At 39.6% G+C, this 20,287-nt stretch overlaps 1 protein-coding gene across 2 annotated transcripts in view; it reads left to right on the plus strand.

The window, feature by feature from the left end:
- Cwc27 (CWC27 spliceosome associated cyclophilin) overlaps positions 1–20,287 on the plus strand; it is a 201,230-nt gene that overhangs the window by 145,608 nt on the left and 35,335 nt on the right. For both annotated transcript variants that reach the window (XM_085830866.1, XM_029485019.2), the window contains exons 12-13: positions 1,804–1,913; positions 4,677–4,780. In XM_085830866.1, the coding sequence (XP_085686992.1) occupies positions 1,804–1,913; positions 4,677–4,780 (214 nt within the window). The remainder of the gene's footprint in view (positions 1–1,803; positions 1,914–4,676; positions 4,781–20,287) is intronic.

Below are 20,287 nucleotides of genomic sequence, written 5' to 3' on the forward strand. Positions count from 1 at the left end.
AGAGAAGCTAAAGCAGGAAGATCTTAAATTTGGGGGGCAACCTGGGCTACAAAGTAAGACTTTCCTATTTAAATTTTTCTAATCTATTTTGTAAACACGTCTTAAAAGTATAATCAAGGGATCGACCCTTGCTAAAAGATTATACACAAAGGAATGCATGTTAAAGTCATTAAAATAAACATGAGTGAATATTAACTTGACTTAGCTGTAGCAACGGTAGCTCAACACATCTATCACTGATTAAAGTTCTCACCACAAAGGCTTTTGTGTCTTGTAGCTAAAAAATGTAAGGACCTGTCCTTTATATTTAGCACTAGCTGGTTCTGAGGATATTCATTAGCATTGAAACTTCAAAATGCTGCCATAGAAAATGTCAGAAAGTAGATCTGATTCCCTGAGGTGGCAGAGCAGAAGCTCTCAGATGGCAGGGTAGTTTTGCCCCAGCAGTGTGGGTCTGGGGCCAGACTGACCTGCCACCTTTTCACTTGCCCTCTCTAGTTTCAGTGTTCTCTCTTTCACTTGACTCATTATTTATCAGCATGGATCACTCCGCCAAGCTCTGCTCTAAGTGCTAGGGAAATAGAACTTTTCCTCCAGGATTTTAATGTCCCCGAGTAGGAAAAGAAAAGTAAACAGTAAATTACCATAAAGTCTGCAAAGTGCTAAGGGCCAGTCTAGGAGCTCAGGGGAACATCCTGGCCAGATGCTATGACTGTAACCAGAAAGGCTGTGTGGACCAAGTGCCAGCCAGGCTAAGACTTCAAAGGGAACAGGAACTAGGCAGGGAGATTAATTGGGGAATGGAGAGATAGAATGTTTTTCGTGTGTCTTAAAGAAGAAACAACAAAAGGTAGGGAGTTGAGAGAGCAAGGTGAGCTCCAAGAGGAAAAAAAAAAAAAAAACACTTTGAGATAGACAGAATAAAGAAGTAGGATGCCAGGCTGGGAAGGAGTGTGTTCCCGACAAGATGTGAGTAGCTCATTGGTAGAGCATGCATTCAGCAGGTATGAGACTGTATGTAGGCTCACAGGTGGGAGTTGACTGCTAAAGGCACCTCCAGGTGCTAGATCCCATGATAGTTCAAGTGTAACTCTTACAGGAGAATAAGACTGACAGTCAAGGATGGAATTCAAGGGAAAATGTGAAAGTAATCCTTAGAAATCTGTTGTAAGAATCATTTTCTATATGGCAAATACAGCCATCCCAGCCAAGTGGATACTAAGCATGTGTGTTGCAGCTACTGTTAACTATGTGTTGTTGGCTTGTTTTGTTTGTTAATTGCACAGCTGCATGTGTATATTTATTGTCTAAATTCTGACTTATTAAAATTAATTCTTTCTCCCTCTGCTGCTGTCTTGACTTAATTTGCAGGTGTATTTATTTCCTATTTACCGTCAACCTGAAGTTTACTTTTGTTATTTTAACTGGAGTGGAGGCAAAGGTGGTGAATTATTGAAACCTCAACCAATATTTGAAAATGTATATTATAAGGATAGAAACAATATAAAATAGTACTGCTGAATTTAAAAAAATCTAAACTATTTTTAAGTGAGATCAATTATTTTACAGTCAGCCTAAGAGAATGCATAGAAGAAAAATAAAATGATACAGTATAGAAAAAATGCAAAGCCTGACAAATTTAGTGCCTGTCACTTTGTAACCGAGAAAATAATAGACTTTGGTAGATCTTTGGATGTATTTTGTCTTTGTCTTGCTTTAAGCAAACCCTAGTTTGAGCTCCCTCCCTGGTAACCTGAATGCGTACGTGTGCCCCACCCCTGAGATTATGCTCCTGTTCCACAGAGGAAGAAGCTGCCCCAGATGGCGCTGTTGCAGAGTACAGGCGAGAAAAGCAGAAGTATGAAGCTTTGCGGAAGCAACAGCCAAAGAAGGGAACTTCTCGAGAGGACCAGGTAACTTCAAAACCAAAGTCCGTGTAGAGTTCAATGCTTATTTTTATTCTCTCCTAGTGGTGTTAGGTAGAGCCTAATCTAATTATGAGTCCAAGGAAGCACTCCTTATGAAAAGGAAAGTGCACAGGGCAGAATGCAGTGACCTTGGCCACTCATGGCAATCCACATGCTAGAGTTCTTCCCAGGTGTGTGTGTGTGTGTGTGTGTGTGTGTGTGTGTGTGTGTGTGTGTGAAAAACCTTGAAACTGAAATTTCAGTTCTGTTAATGTCAAGTACAAGAGCTCCCTAAAGCCCATGTTCTCAGACATTTCAGGGAGGAGTATCTCCTGTATGACAACAGGGAGCAGTGGCAGCTTGCTGTGTTTGTCAAAGCTTGCAGTGTAAGCTTCCACCGCAGTCAGTCTGTCACATGCTGGACACTGCCTAGGATGGAGCTTGGTCTGTAAATTGGTTTCTACTAATTTCCTTGTTTGTTACAAGAAAATTTCTCAGTTTTCTAAAGTTTAAATGTGAAAATATTAATAGAATGAGAAGAGATAGAACCAGCTGTCCAGTTTGCCAGATGATACATGGCACTTGATAAAACAAATGTCTCAGTTGCCTTCTGTGTTGAAAAGGTGTGAGACTGGAGCTGGTGTGGTGACTCAGCGATTAAGAGCACTTGCTGCCTTTGCAAGGAGCAGTGTTCAGTTCCCAGCACCCATACTGTGGCTCACGGCCATGGGGAACTCTGGTTCCAAGAAATCTGACCTCCCCTGGTACTATGTGTACACATACGTTCATGAAGACCAAATGCTTATAACACATACAATTTTTAAATCTCGGGCTAGAGAGATGGCTCAGTGGTTAGTAGCACTGACTACTCTTTCAGAGATCCTGAGTTCAATTCCCAGCAACCTCGTGGTAGCTCACAACCATCCGTTATGGGAATCCCTCCTCTGATGTGTCTGAAGACAGTGACAGTACTCACATACATGAAATAAATAAATCTTTAAAAAAATTTTTTTAATCTTAAAGGAGGACATTCTGAAATTCTCAAACTAAGACTTTTGGTGTTACCTTGCATGTATGAGCATATACCATTTTAGAGATATAAAAGTATATAAACAAGTCAAATAAAAGCATATTAAAACTCAAAGATTCTTTAGTTAAGTTACTCTAACTACAAACTGTCTTATAAATGTAGTCTCAAAGTTTCTGCATAGCAACTGCACTTATAGTAACCCACCCACCCCCAGCCTTAAGGCAAATAACTATTAAGAACCTAATCTCTGTTTTCAGTGGCCAGTAAGTAGGTAGCTCTCTCACTTCCCTGAACTATCAGAGAGAGCCAATCAGTAAGTAATTCCAACAAAAAGCTGTGAGCATTTTCACAAGGCTAGATCCCAGGGAACTATATAAATGTGCACCAGATGGACCTACACATGACCAAAGAATCTAGGAAGGTCTTTCTGAGCTTTACAGATGAACCAGGAGATACCCAGGTGAAGTAGAAGCAGTTTGTGTCGAGGCAGAAGGGCCAGTGTGTAAGGAGTCTGTATGAGAAGTCTTCACCCTTGTTCAAAGAGAAAAATACTGTATATGACTAACCCAGCCAAAAGAAGACAAAAACCAAGATAGAAAGTTAAGCATGAGTCTGCTCGTTTGAACCAGGTTAGTCTGTCCAGTAACGAACTAGTGATAGCAGGAAATAACGTGATGTCATTTGCACTCTGGGGCCGTCTAGCCCAACAGCTGGACACTGGGGATAGACTAGAGGTACAGAAGCCAAGTAGGAGACTCTTAGTTGTAGATATTTGAGTACAGGCTGCTAAGGCCAGGCACCCAGAATAACTTCCCCATGTGAGAATGGTCTAACTGTATTTAAGAGCCATGCTCTAAGTCCTTGGTCATTGATTCCTTTCATATCTAGCCCATGTTTTCTGCTCAGGCTCTAGGATGGGCTGTAACCAAGAGACGTGAGTTACAGAGCCATGATGCCCATTTGTTACTTCTGGCCCAGAGAGGCTACGAGACAACTAAACATCCAGAGTGTTCTTTTCCTCAAAAACAGGCCTCAAAAATTCTTCTATAATTTCTGACAACTTTTCAATAATACATTTATTGCTTTTTACCAAATTTATCAAGCTCCTTTTAATAGACATTTAACATGTTAGCATTCACATTCCATGTAGGTGATATTACTGCACAAGTCACTTTCTAGACTCAGATTATGTTTTGAAAGTGTGGTCAGAGTTGCTGAGTCTGAGAGAATGCACACTTTAGTGTCTAAGATTGAAAAAGTTTTCTTCAATTGTTCTTCCATTTTACTAACTATCTGCAGATTGATGGGCTCAGCCATTCTACCTTCCAGGGTAAATATTTCACATCTTGGAAATTTGTTAATGAATAGCATTTAGTTTTGTGTTTGATTCCACATATGCTGGTGACTGGCTCTCCTGTCGGGTAAGCACTAGAAACTTATCAATGAGCATGTATTTTGCAGAATTAGAATGTCTGCTGCCCAGCACATTTAAGTCTTGGAATAGAGAATACTAGAACTTCTCTAAGGAAATATGCCAATCCAGATCCAAACAGAACAGTATCAGGATTTGCTAATGTTACTGCTATAGCCTGAAAGGCAATTTTATTAACTTAAAGAAAGGAAAGAACAACAGTTACCTGTGTCTTATATCTAAGCAGCATATTTTCTTTTCTACCAAATCCAAGCATTTCTCCTTGAATGATCTTTATCAACAGCTTAGTGTCTTCTTGTCATTTCAGACCCTGGCGCTGCTGAGCCAGTTTAAATCTAAGCTCACTCAAGCAATTACTGAAACACCTGAAAACAGTGTTCCTGAAGCAGAAGTGGAAGACGATGAAGGCTGGTAAGGTCTTTGATTTCTTAGTACTAACTATGCACAAGTGTCTCAGAGTAAAGACACTGTGGAGACATTCCCGTTGCAGCATCTGTCAGACTTGATACTAACCCTGCCGGCCTCCTCTCCCCTGTACTTCTTTACAATTACAATGTAAACTAAATGATCTCACCAAGTGTTCAACTGACGCCAGTATTTTGTGAGCCAGGAAAAAAATTATAAGATCAATGCCCTAAGTAATTTCTAAAATTCTGAAAGAAAGAGAGAGGGAGAGGAAGGAAGGAAGGGAAGGGAAGGGAGGAAGGAAGGAAGGAAGGAAGGAAGGAAGGAAGGAAGGAAGGAAGGAAGGAAGGAAGAAAAAAAAGGTTTGTGTGTTAAACAGTCCGGAAACAACCCTAAAAGACAATAAGTCAATTATCTTCATTATATCTTTACACTTTCCCACAAACATTTTAGAATTTAGTCATCTACTTTAGTAATATATTTCCTACCAACTTCCTGTTCAAGATCTACAGGATCCTAGGAACACATGCATGATTAATTTTACCTTTAGGTGCTTTTCAGCTTTTAAAGAGAAGACACGTATGCATCCTTACGTAGAACTTGACCTTATTCAGGGGAAGAAGATATAAGCAGAAACCAAAAACACTCAAACGGTGTTTTTCCTTATCACACCTCTGTCCTCAAGTTGACTTCAGATGCAGTATATTAGGCCTCCCCACACCTAACTGCCTCCACCTCCACAGTACTCTGGCTCCGGCACATTGAAACAGGCCAACCAGTATAGCACCCCTCCACGTGTGACTCAACTCTGGAGCCTCTGAACTGTCCCATGTGCCATTACCCCAGCCCAGAGTCATGGCCCCATGCTCCCTGCCAACATCTCCCCTATTTCAAAACTGTCCAGCACTCCCATCCTCCAGAAAAGCAGTCAGCAAGACTTGTCGAGCACTCACAAATCTAGTGGGTGGAGGGAAAAGAGCTAGACACATATTTAAAAAGGCATAAAAAAACACTCATTAAGAAAACATTTAAACAAGTAAGACTCAACAACAGTGCCACGTGAGAAGGACTTGAGTGGAACAAAGTGTACCTACCTGGACCTTGGAAAATATCTGTGTACTTGTCTATTAATTTATAGTCTCTGCAGAATCTGGATTAGGATGCCAGTCTTTATAAATCCCTGATCTCTCTTAACCAGTTTTTACAACTTATATAGTGTTTGTGCACAAATTCAAAGGGCTTGAAGGCAGAAGCTGGCTACTCTTACAGTTCTGTGCCAAAGGCACAGGCTCATGAGTGCTCGTGACCTACAGAGACAAATGCACACTGCATAGAAAAACATCCTGTCTTTATGTAGCCCCACAAGGTTAGTTTTATTTTGAATTCTTTCAGTGTCTCAAAATATCTTTCAACTATTTATTTGGGGGTCAGCTGACACCCCCACATTTCACCAAGTCCTCTTCCCCTTATTGTTGAATCTATGCATTTTTGAGGAAATATAACCCATGTGTTTCTGATTCATTTTCCCCTAACTCCCCAAGATGGGTGTTTTGTAAGAGCAGCTTGATGCCCAGTAAGTTTTCCTAACCTTTGTTATAAGCCGTCTAAGCACTTTTTATTGAACAGGAAAGTCACCATCAATTCAAACCCCAGAAGTTTCACCCAAAATTCCTAACCCACAGGATTCAGATTTACTTTCAGCTTGGCAAGTCCAGTTAGCATCCTAAGGTTCTTCCTTGGCTAAGGATTTCCTAGTCCTGAGGTTCTCTTTATCTTCAGATACCAATGAAGTGTTTTCAAATGAGTCATTCTTATTTTTAAAGGATTTGACCATATAATCAGTGTTCCATCTCGTCTCCTTATTAGAAAGTTAAACAAGAACATTTTCTTATATGGGGGTTAGAGGGACCAACCAGTGGTCTGTATTGTTGTCTGGTTCTCTATCTGAAGGGAAAAAAAAGTGGTAAAGGAGAAAAGACAAAGTATGGTGGCAGGGAAATCAGCTACCATCAGCAGGAGGAGGACTTCGGTTCCTTCCAGTGTTGCCCTCTGAGGAGAGAATCAAACTCTATGTATGTACCTCCATAGTAATTTTGGTATTTATCTAAGTAGCATCCTGAGAAGGGTAACTTTAGTGATGCAGGCACTATGCAGAACCCTCTAGAATGCTATCCTGATGTAAGGCCTTTGCATCGCACTGCAGACCATGGAACTGCATTGTGCCTGTTCATAGATCAGCCAGCTCAGCCTCACCGAGTCTCTGATGACTGAGATCCTGTCTCGGAAAAGTGTGCTCTACCCAGGAAGGGGGCCCATACTCAGAAGGATCCAGAGCAAACTTTGAGCATGGGGCATGTGCCCGTGTGTTAGGTGTAAATTACATGGTTCTCAGACTTTTTGTAGGTCATGGTTGCCACTTTTTTGAGACATGGAAGCCAGCCAATATGCTGCATGGCACTGTCAGGGTCTGTTATCTGAGGAAAATGATTGCTTCTAAGACATTTTTATGTGTCCACATGAGTGGCCACACATTGAGGGATCATTTTCAGTTTCTGTCAAGATAGAAACCATTACCAATTTGTTATGTTTTCTTTTACTTGGCAAACCATTCCGTTCACATTTTTGGCTGAGCTGCTGTGTTGGCATGGTATACAACAGGCATTTGGGTACCATTCAGCAGTGTTCTATTTTTCATGCAAAAGGAAAAGAAAAGAAAAGAAAAGAAAAGAAAAGAAAAGAAAAGAAAAGAAAAGAAAAGAAAAGAAAAGAAAGGGAAGGGAAGGGAAGGGAAGGAAAGGGAAGGAAAGGAAAGGAAAAGAAGAGAAAAAAAAGAAACGAGAAAAAAGAAAGAGTGGGAGGGGGTAAAGAAAGAAAAGAAATATGATTCTATTGTAAACAGTGTGTATTGTGTTTGATAATTACTACCAGATTTCACTGTCTAGCAAGGCACTTAAAATGTTATTGGTAGACGAAGCTCAAGTGCATAGAAATTTCTCACTTGCAATAGCATTTTTCCGTAGTTCAGAATCATTACTAGTTTTGGTGGCAGTGATGGCACCAGATTAAGGTTTAGCAGGTGAGCAGTCTTCTTAGTACTACATTTCTCAGTCCTGCATATCAGACTCACACTGTTGTAAGACCATTCTCCAAGCATGGATTTCATAAAATGATTTAGACACGTGGCAGGAGGCATCAGTCAGAGGACTCGTATGACCGTGTGGATGAAGTCAATAAATGTGTATGTATAGACTGGAATGTGTATTCACATTATATATATTATATATACATACATATATATGTATATATATATATATACATTTGTGTATATATGCCACTTTGGGTTTGGTTAAATAAAGCTTGATTAGTGTCAAACAAGGTTAGAGAGAAGGTTGTAGAGCCAGCTCTATTTTTTTTTAAGCCATATGAGAGCTGACTGAACTATTGAAGATATTCACTGTGTACTTTCAGGTTCTCTTGAAAATGTCTTCCCAGATTGTTTAACTAGAGAGTATCATAATACTATACAACAAAGATACATGATAAAATGGTAACTAATACGGTGGCTCACTGCTCTTCGTCTCTCTTCTCTACTGCTTTCCTCTTTACCATGTGCAGCATAATTCAGATATCCTAACTTTGCATAATTACCTCAAATCAATTCTTTAATGATTATTACAGAAGTGAGAATATTTACTACATGAAAGCAAATAGTATAGCCTTTTAAAAAGTAAATAAAAATCATCTATAGTCTCAAACTCAAAGAAAAATACTATACAAATGAATTTACATGTATAGTCTATAAATGTGTATGTATAGACTGGAATGTGTATTCACATTATATATATTATATATACATACATATATATGTGTATATATATATATATATATATACATTTGTGTATATATGACTTTAATTTAAACTCTTCCAGACATGTTTGCCCATGTATGTCTTAAACAAAATTGTATATCGATTTTCTGTCTTATGTCTTTAGAAATATATACTGATTACTTCTGCTTGTCATATTTTTTATATAATTTTAACATTTTATATTGTGTGATATGCCATTATGTGGTTATAAACATACTTACTTGACTTGACCATAATATTATATATTTAGACTCTTTCTAGTTTTCAGGCTTTGGTATTATCAATAGTACTGTAAGAAATACCTATATATCTATTTTATTGCACATTTTCTCTGTTTTTAAGCCTGGAATGCTTAGTCAGTGAGGGCACATGTTAGGCCTCTGCTAAATATTTTCAAATGTTATTCCAATTTATACTCACAAGTAAATATCACTTCAGATTTGCCTGTAACACAGTTATCATCTCAAAATTAATTGTTTCTTTGTTGTCCTTAGTGAAAGAGAATAACATTTTTTAAAAATTTTCTGCTTTTGTGTTAAAAAAATGAAAATGCACATTTGGTCTGGTTTGCTTCTGTTTTTAATAAAGTTGTTCTAGTGTCAGCATGGCTCCTCCCCTCAGGAGCCTCATCCCTGCATCGTCTTAGGCCTGATTCTGAAAAACTATCCTAGGATGGCTCTGAGTGTTAGAACTTTAGGGTCTGGGTTTCTTCTGTCTCTATTTTATTGCTCCACCTTGGCTTGCATTAAGAATCAGTTTTATCCATCAGTTGTAGTTTGGTTTTGCTAGAGACTGGGATTTTGCAAGCCTGATTTGACTTGAAGAAGTTTTAAAGCCTTCCTCTGGAGTTCGCAGCACAGAAGTGATGAATACCAGTTGTCTGGGTATCCAAAACAGTGGATTTTTAATAAGTCAAATGTTTAAAAACTGATTATTGACTTTTAGACCCACCTGGTCAGATCGCATCATGAAATACCACTTTTGAACGTAACTTCATCTTGTTGCTTATCCTGGTGAAGCTCTAAGCAGGTTTTATATTCACAACACACTGCTTTTATAGATTGTTCAGTCAGGTAGTAAACGGACGATATAGAGGCAGTGAGTAATCATTGTAATTAAAGCCTTCTCCTCTTACAGACATTGCCAGGCGTGGGTAACAAGAGCCTCGGCAGCCGTGTGAAGACTCAGCACCCTTCAGTGCTAGCTTAGTAGCAGGTCTCTTAAGTTGAGATTTTTAAAAATTATTGACAAGCCTGAGAATTTCATTTGAATATTGCTACTAGTGTTTGCCTTTTTAGAAGTTAAAACTAAGAAGCCTTAAATGTCTTTAATAATTTAAAACCATAATGTTAACATAAATAACATTTTTATTAAAATAGAATTATACCATTTCCACCCTTTTCTTTTCACCCTCTAGCCCCTCTCATGTCCCCCCATTCTCTCTCCCCCTGAAATTCATGGCCTTTTGTTCTTTGTTATTATTACGTGTACATGCATTAATATATAAATACAACCTACTGAGTTGTTTGTATATAATTTCAGGGCTGACTACTTGGTATTGGTTAACCATTTAGAGTTCACCTTGTGAAAGACTAACGCTCCTTTTTTCAGCATCCCTGAGTTGTCTATAGTTCTTTTGTCTAGAGGTATCACCACCCGTGATATTTCTTTCTTACCCCTTAGCATGTCTATTGGTGCTGTCTTTGTTCATATCTTGTTGAGGAATCATAATTGACATTTCTCTGTTGTTTCTAGGAGATACAGTATCACTGCAGGTTTTCTGATCCTCTGACTCTTTTTTTGTTTTGTTTTGTTTTTTGTTTTGTTTTGTTTTGTTTTGTTTTGAGACAGGGTTTCTCTGTGTAGCCCTGGCTGGCCTCGAACTCAGAAATTCACCTGCCTCTGCCTCCCTTTCACAATGTTCCCTGAGCCTTATGTATACAAGTTGTGTTGTAAATATGTCCACTGTGGCTGGGCACCCACAATCAGATGTCTGCATTTGACCAGTTGTGTGTGTGTGTGTGTAGTTTTCTGTCTGTTGCAAAGAAAACGTCTTTGATGAGTGAGAGCTATACTTCTCTGTCTGTATAAGGATACGTATATAGAATGCAGTTAGGAATCATTGTAGCTTAGTGAAGTGATGAGGATTCTGTTTAAGATCCATGACCTCATTGGGCACGGGTAGTTGGCTAGGTTCCCAATACCAAGCATGCTTTTCTTCCTGTTGAGGAGACTGGAAGTCCTATTAGGGAGCTGTTGGTAACTGCCAAGATATGGGTGCCACTCTTGTACCCTTGGGGGTATTTTGCTATCCTGGTCATTGTTGTGGTTCTAATTATAACTGCAAAACAGAAAGTTTTCATGAAGAATGGTATTGCTTTACATTTTTCAAATCACTAACGTCTAGCATGATAGGAACAGGTAGATTCTCTTGTGCACTACGTAATGTTGTGATCTTTTAGAACATGGACTGTGAAACATATCAACAGGTAAAGAAAGGTGTTTGCCACCAAGGCTATCAACCGGAGTTTGGTCACTAGAACCCACATGGTAAGAGAGAACCAGCTCCTTCAAGATGTCCTCTAGCCTCCACATGCATGGGGCAAGTAGCACATGTGTGGACACAGATACACAAATAAATAAATGTAATTTTATGATGTCACTATATGCTCATGAAAGGATGTGAACAACACATAAATGTCTTCGTGCCCATACAGATGACTTTGACCTTGTAGACACAGGCTTCTCATACCATACTTGGAGAACTGCTGGAACTCCGGCTCTCTAATTATGTGCTCATCTTGGTCCCCGTTTATCAGAGGGTATGACCAAACATGTTCATCCTGGAAGCTTTGATTCCGGGTATCAGTTTGATCTCAAGTAGTTCCAATATAGTACTTTATGGATAAAATGTGTTGGATATGGAAAATACTGTGCAGTGCTTACAATTTTTATCATTTTTTTGTATTACTTATTTGTGCCTAACCTCTCAAAATAGACTATAACATTAGTCACATCTTATTGATTCTAAGTGCTTCATAAGAGTTGTCTTAGCTGGGTTTTTAGCTCGGCAATATTTTGGGATACATAAATAAGACAAATTAAGTCAAACTGATCTTATATAGTATTTAATGAACTGTAATTTGTGATACCTGTGCCTGACATATAGTAGACTTTCAGATACTTTTTCAGACTTGATGCAGATTTTTCCTAAGGAAAGGAGTGTTTGAATTTGTGCCACATTGTTCCCACTGGACCTGGGAGCCAAGGTGCAGCAAGCACAAATGTGTGTGCAGAGCTGTATAAACTCCTCTGCAGTACCTTTCGGCTATTTCCCTTGCTGTTTTGAAAGGCAGTGATCACTTTAATATGTCCTGTGCTTGCCTTCTGACCTTTGTGAATTTATTTCAGGCTGTTACTGGCTGCTGAGATTTCAGAGTTCCCTATATGATCTAGATAAGATTTTCTATTTTTCTCTCATGCTTTTAATTTTTAATTCTAATTTTTTTTACTTTTTATTTGTTTATTACACTCATGAACAATGTTTCACTGGTCATTCAGTGTCTGACTGGCACTTCCTTTTCTTTACGGATTGTGCTTTGAGTGGTCATATTTAAGACCTCTTTCACAGAATTTTCTCCTAAGTTTTCATTAATTGTTTTATTCTTTTACAGTTAGATCTGTTACTCATGTTTTGTAAGGGACTATGTGAGATATGAGGTTCAGGCTAAGTTTTAGTTTCTTCTTTTGGATGTTTGGATGTTTGGATGTTATGACATAATTGTTTCCAAACCTGCCTTTCCCTCCTGAGTGCCCTGGCTGGTGGAAGTCAGTGCTTGGTTCTCTGTGGTTTGCAGACTATCCTGTTCTGTTGATCCTCATGCTTATGCTAATGCCTCATTGGTAGTAAGTAACCAGCTAATAGGAGTCTTAACACTTCTCTCTTCTCTGAGTTGCTTTGGCTCTGCTCCTTGTTTTGTCTTTCCATGTAAACTTTAGAGTCAGTTTCTCTTAAGTACAAAATAAATCTGCTATGGTTTTATTTGAATTCCATTGTTTATTAATCAATCTGAGGAGAATTGGTATCCTTGCCACGTTGGCTTTCCAGTGTTGAATTTTAGACTTGAGTGTTTTCCCACAGGTCCCTAGGCTCAGTTAATTTTTTTTCACTTTTCTCTAGTTCAGAGTGGATACTATGTGATGATCTATCTTCAGACTCCCTGACCTTTTTCTCCATCACAGACGCCTGGATACTGAACCCATCCGAGTGGGTCTTCAGCTTTAAATTTTGTGTTTTTCAGTTATTCTTACTTGTCTTCATCCTACTTTTCGGCATATTCCAAGAGTATTTAGCCTTACTTCCTGAAGGCTTTTGTCTTTGCTCTTTGTCAAGTAGTTCCAGTGGATAGCATTTCATTATTGGTAGCTGTGGACTGTGCTTTCCCATAGTGCTGCGATTCTCTTCCTTCTCTACATGCTAAGTGATATTTGTTGAATCCTAAACATTTGAATATTTCCCTATGTATTTTCTGCCTGATGTTATTCACAGTCTTCCTAATCCCAGGATTTTATGAATATGCGTCTATACCTCGCTAGTATTTTGCACCATTATTTTATTTTATTTTATTTCTAACTTTCATCAGAAGCACACCTGGAACTGATTTGGTATGTTAGGCTAACGTTAGAACTCTTTGGTTCTAAATTGCATACTAGAAAGTGAGTAATCCTGCTTCTTGCACTGATATTATCAGATTGAGGTCTTGTGTGTATTTTTAAGTTCATTTCTTTATCTTACATTGATTTTTTGTGTCTGTTCTTCTGCCAGTGCCCTGTTTGTAATGACTATTAGCAGCACATTGCTGACTGGTGTGTGGGAGGCCAAGGTGGGCCCTTATTGTTCTACATTTATATTTTTACTCTCAGAGTTTTCGTGGATAATGTGCTACATTCTTATTTTCTTTTAGTTATCCACACCTGGGAGAAACTTAGACAATAGACCATGGAATCAATAAAAAAATAAAATTAAAATTAAAAAAGCCCCATTATTTAACAGGTGGCCTCTACCTGAATTGCAGCCCTGGTGCCAGGAAGGAAATAATTAGTCTTTAGACAAACCCTTCAAAGACATGGAAAAGATCACATGTGGAAAATAACTAGCATTAGAATGAAAAAGACTGGAATACGGGGTTTTAATTGCCATCTTTCTGGTCCAAGTCTGTATGTATTCTTAATGAGACACTCGGGCAGGTGTTTTTCCAACTCTCTGTGCACCAGAAGCACAAGAAATTTTAACAAAGTCTCAGAGTAAACTGTCACAGCTTTACCTGCTGTAACTCTATAGAATACCTTAAGGATGGCCACGTATAAATGCAAGCCACAAAACCCTCTCTGGAGATACTCCGTCCTTCAACTACTTGTCAGTTTGAATTAGTAATAATCTCTTCCCTCTCTGGTACTACTGTAGATAACCACCAGGTTAAATGTAGCAATAATGTTTTGTTCTTTGCTTAGGTGAATTATTTAAACTGATAAGCTGCTGTGACTGAGCTGATTTGCTTTGAATTTTGGTTGGTGGGTGGATGGTTGACTGGTTGGTTTCTTTTGAGGTAAAAACTCATGTACGGTTGGCCTCAAACTTGCTGTGCAGCTGAGGTGTGCTTTGAACTCCTGATCCTCATGCCTCCAAGCCAGATACTTAAATTGTGACTGGCATGCATGGTGTATATCTGTAAAATTCCAGCACCTGAGAGAAAGCTGAGGCCAAAAGGTTGCCTGAGTTCAAGACTAGTCTGAAACAAAAGGGAAAAAAAGCAGAACAGGGGAATAGCACAGGCCTTTAGTTTCAGTACTCAGGAGGCAGAGGCAGGCAGGTCTCTATGAATTTGAGACCAGCCTGGTCTGCATAACAAGTTCTAGGGCAACCAGGGATACAGAATGAGACCCTGTCTCAAAGGAAAGAGAGCAAGAAATTCTTTAATTCAGCTTGGGTGTACAAGCCAACACTCGGGAGAACAAGAGTTCAAGGCTAGCCTTGACTACATAGTTTGTAACCAGCCCGTGCAGCAATCAGACCTTGACTAGAAAAATTTTAAACTAGACACTTATTAACGCTGAATATTCACATATCATCAGTTTCATTTAACCGTACAAGCAAGATCTTGTTAGTATATTGTATGGGAAAAACTTGAGGTGGCAAAAGATGAATATAATTAAGATATTATGGCAAGCTAGAGAAAGGAAAGCATGACTTTGATGGCTAGGTGGCTTTTGTGAAAGGGTCTCATGTAACAAGGCTGGTCTCACACTTGACTTTGAACTTCTGATCTCCCTGCTTTGACCTCCCCCAGCTGGGATTATAGGTGTGTTCTATCATGTCCAGTTTTATACAGTGCTGGGGACCAAACCCAGAACTCCCTGTCTGCCAGGCAAGCAAGCATTCTTCCTAATCAGCCACATTCCCAGCCCTTAGATAATGAAACTTAATGCATTGATGTTTTGTGGCATTCTGTTTCAAATGTCATTTGAGGTTTTTCCACCCAAGCAACAATTTTTCTGAATTAGCCTGCATATTTTTCATATTTTCTAATATAGTAGTGTTGTATTCAACTGTACCAGTAAGCCCCCAAAAGTAGTTCTTAAAATAAATCGTCCAGACTCTTTTAAATCTTGGAAGATGTTAAATTTCACATCTCAAACATTATTTGAAGAATTAAACTTGAGAGAGAGACTTGTTTAGCTTAGTTTAGAACTCCTGTGCTTGTCTATAATTTTCAGAGAAATAGAAACAGTAGGGTGGTTATGAGCATGGAAGGTTAAGGTTAGACCTAATCTTGAATCCTCACTTGGAAATTTCCTAGCTCTGTGATCTTGGAGAAATTACATAATCTTTCTATTGATGCTTCTCAAAGTATAAATTAAGTAATTAAGGGTAATACTGGCACTTTTTAGGGGGCAGGGTCAGTTTGTGAATCAAGTTAGCTTCTGCTTAGAAATAGGCATTGCCAAGAAGTTAAGAGCAGTCAGTTCTCAGTAAGTGTCTCTGTTATCTTTGATGTTGTGCGTTGTTTTTAAGAATTAACCATGGGTGTCAGTAGATCTGTTGATTGGAACTTGTACCATTTCTGTTAAAGTTGATGACATCTAGACCTTCCGTTGACCTATAGCCAGTGACTAGTTTTAGCATAGATTCTATCATACTTCTTCTTCTTTTTTTTTTCTTTTTTAAGATTTGTTTTGTTGTGGTTTGGTTTTGAGACAAGGTTTCTCTGTATAGCCCTGGCTGTCCTGGAACTCACTTTGTAGACCAGGCTAGCCTCAAACTCAAAAATCCACCTGCCTCTGCCTCCCAAGTGCTGGGCTTTAAAGGCAAGCACCACCACTGCCCGGCTTTTTTAAAGATTTTATTTACTTATATGAGTACTGTAGCCATCTTCAGACACATCAGAAGAGGCCATCAGATCCCATTACATATGATTGATTGTGAGCCACCATGAAGTTGCTGAGAATTGAGCTCAGGACCTCTAGAAGAGCCATCTCTCCAGCCCCTCTATCATAGTTCTTAATAGTCTGATTTATATTTGAGGTTTGAATTTTTGTGTGTATTTTATTTATGGATAGCAATGCCTCACTAGTGAAATAGGGGCTCTCTCCATGAGGAGAGAGATACATTCAAGCATGGAAATGAGAGGAAGCACACATGGCAAAACATTGTCCACACAGTTTCAAGACTGTGTGGACAGTTTCAAGCTGAAGTAGCTCAGCGTTGGATGGCATAGAATTGTGAGCTCAACGTAACACAAATGTTGTATTCCATCCCTCTCAGTCAGGTTCTGAGGTGGTGATCCAAGGAAGCAAGAAGGAATATGATTATAGACCAGGGGCCCTGGTTAGTGTTCATTTTCTACAGAACTATAAATAATATTGCAGAAGGCCAGCGTGGTTCGTTATAAATAGGCCCTCGTCAGAGTTGCTGGCCCTGGTATGGTGATCATTTTAATTCTAAGCTCTCTAACCAACCCCTGAAGTTACCTCCGCTGCTTTTTTCTTTTGAGTAAAGAAAGCTTTTCAGCCTTAACTCTGTTCTTGTGTGCAGTCTGTCCTGAAATACATTTCTCTCACAAGGGAAGCTGTGATCACAGATATGATTTGAATGAGAAGAGCAGCCAGTCATGTACCCTAGTGCTTAGCAGACCTGGTTGGGAGCTGCATCTTCCCTCTCTGGGACTGTTAGTCTGCTGGCTGCAGAGTTCCTATTCCTGGCTAAACTGTGGATTGAAGCACCCAGCAGGTGTAAGGACACACACTACAGATGTATTCTGGAAAGCTTTTTAAAGCTTTCCACCTGGCCCTGCTCAGTGTTAAGCTGTTGGGTAGGCCAGAAAGCCAAGGAAGTACCTTCTCCTGCTGATATTTGGAATATTATATCTTCCACATTTAGTCTAGCACTACCTAATATTTACTAATATTTTTTAACTAAGGAAAATGAAGGACGTTATTTAAAGTTGGCTTTTCAAAACCCCAGAAGGGCAGTGTTCCTTTAAAACTCAGAACAAAAGCAATTTTTCCATGTTAGCGGTGAACATCGACAGTACACTGATTTCTATCTGGGTTTTCTTTTTCCACAAGTCTGTGCCTAGTTTCCACCTTGCCTGGTTTCCCAAAATCTCCACTTTTCTTCCACTTATTTCTGTTAGCTCAAGGGTTTTGAGTTTATGTTCCTATTTTTCTCCTGTTGTCAGTTTTAAACGTATTTTGTTTCTGTTTTCCTTTTTATATGTATTCCTTTATGTCGCTATTCTGTTTCCTACTTAAGTTTCCCTCCTTGGTGATTCTCCTTGATGATCATAGCCTTTCTCGGGGACATCTCCATCCTGAGATGCCTGCTCTGCTCCACAAACAGGGCTCTGGCCCTGCTCGCTGTGGATCAGTTTTTAGACTGCTCTCGTCTCAGGACTCATTGAGTTTCTCCATCCACCCTGTCTTCTTTCATTTCACTTGTGATCTCAGCTGCCTACTTCATTTTGGAAAAAGATTTCGCTATGGGTTTTTTCCATGCATGCTGGTACATAAATCCTAACCACTTCTTTTTTTTTTTTTTTTGGTTTTTCGAGACCGGGTTTCTCTGTATAGGCCTGGCTGTCCTGGAACGAACTCTGTAGACCAGGCTGGCCTCAAACTCAGAAACCCGCCTGCCTCTGCCACCCAAGTGCTGGGATTAAAGGCGTGTGCCACCACGCCCGCCAAATCCTAACCTCTCTTAATTCCTCAATAAGTTGCTTGTGATCAGTAATGAAGAAAAGTCTAAAATTAAAGTCTTTAAGTTTGTGACCTAAAAATAACATTCTGATAGTTTAAAACAGAAATAAAAAACCAAGTAGTGTTTGGAATATGTTTAAACATGTACCTAAAAGGTATGAAAGGTCAAAATATTAATCAAATAGCCAGTTATCTTTTAAAGAGCAGCCAAAGTACATGTGCCTTAGGATTGCTATTGCTATGAAGAACAGCATGACCATGGCAACTCTTAGAAAATGAAACATTTCATTGGGGCTGGTTTACATTTCAGAGGTTTAGTCCATTATCATCATAGAGGTAAGCATGAGGTTGTACAGGGAGATATTGTACTGAAGAAGGAGCTGAGAGTTCTACATTTAGATCTGCAGAGAGGAAGGAACTGTGTATCACTTGCCCTGGTTTGAATTTCTCAAAGCCCACCCCTATGAAGTACTCCCTCTGAAAAAGCCACACCTACTCCAACAAGGCCACACCTCCTAATACCACCACTCCCTCTAAGGGCCATTTCCTGCTAACTTCCACAGTGTGTGACTTTTTGTACTGTGCTGTCTTAACAAACTGAGAGTAAGTACCAAGGTTAACAAACCTGGAGTAAGTACCGAGGTTGGTGTACCAAGGTTAACAAACCTGGAGTAAGTACCGAGGTTGGTGTACCAAGGTTAACAAACTGGGAGTAAGTACCAAGGTTGGTGTACCAAGGTTAACAAACTGGGAGTAAGTACTGAGGTTGGGGAACAGTTTTCACATCTCCAGAATCTATGTGCTCTTTGTTTTTCATCGGCAGGAAAGCTTCTCCAGTAGCATGAGGCTTCCAGTTGGGTTTGTCAAGACTCTGAGCTGGGAACCTGACTCTGGAGTAGGGACTTACTTTATACTCTTCCAATAGCTTCTGCCCCGTTACTTATTGTAAGGTGGAATAGAGAAACCAGCTTACCTTCGTGTCTCAAATGTCCTGCACTCCAGAGGGAGATCTGAGAGTCCCTTAGTATTGTGAGACACAGCACTGATAACACAGAAGTCAGTAGAGGTGCTGACATAACCTCCATGTGTCTACATGCTGACATGTGGCAACAGACCTAACTGTGCTCAGAATCTTTATATAAAAGACAAACTGCAAACTAGTACAGAGATAGGAAAGTGCCATCTCTGGATAAGAAAGCACATTATTTCAAAATTATCCTGTAAACTTAATATGTTCCAATAAAAATACCATAGAAAGAGAGAAGGAAACATGCAAACAAAACTTGCCAGCATCATTCCTGATAAAAGAAAAACGGGGTGCTGGAGATGTGGTTGTAGAAGAGTACCTAGCGTGTGCTGAACCGTGGGTTCTATCCTCAGCAGGTCAAAGAGAATAAAAGAACATAAAAGAACACAGCTCCACACCTGAGGTGCGGCTTATCCATAGTGATAGGAAAAGCAGGAAACTTGGCAGGGTAGGGGAGCAGTAGCTGTACATAGGAGAAACCTTAAGAGTACTACAACCTCAACCTGATGGTCACGGGTAACAGCTGTCATTGAGCCATGTTAGTGTGTCGCCGCATCCGATGACAATCCTTCAGAACCTTTAAACCACATCTTATGGTAAGAAAAACATCATATAGTAGTGGCACAACACACAGCAAAGACCTAACTGGCACTCCTCAAAATTCACCAGGGATCAAAACAAGAACTTATGGGCATCCTGACCTGGAGAGACAGTGGAGTGTGTAAATCACTTGCTACATGAGAGTGAGAACCTGAGTTCAAATCCCGAGAAACCATGAAGGAAAAAAAGAAGAAGCTAAACATGGGCCTCAAGCATCCCAGTACTCCCAGCACTGGGCGCGGGGGGGTGGGGGGGTGCAGACAGGAGGAGCTCTGCAGCTTGCTGACCACTGGCCTAGCTCCAGATTCAGTGAGAGACCCTACCTCAGAGGAATAAGGCTCAGAGTGATAGAAGACACCAAGTGTCCTATGGCCTCTGCATACACACCTACACTCATATGTACACAGACACCACATTCACCAAATAAACACATACACACAAATTTTTTAAAAGGCAATTCAGTACACACACACACGTACACACACACACAACCAATTGCTACTGCCAAGATATAGCCTAAGGAAACATGACTGTGGAAAGTAATGAGATGTCCCAGATGAAGTTCTCACAAGGAAAAAGACATCAGGTAGATGGAGGGTGTGTTCCTGTGATCAGTCTGCTTTACAACACTGACTGGGTGACTTTGTTCTCAAAACTTCTTAGCATATCTTTCTTTTTCCCCTCTCAGAATTGGTTTACTTTAATTCTTTCTATAAATAATGTTCTTGACTAGTTAATGATCCATATAAGAAGACATGTACAT

Source organism: Mus caroli, unplaced genomic scaffold (genome assembly GCF_978045245.1).
Source record: "Mus caroli unplaced genomic scaffold, Mus_caroli_1 scaffold_15, whole genome shotgun sequence".
NCBI lineage: Eukaryota > Metazoa > Chordata > Mammalia > Rodentia > Muridae > Mus > Mus caroli.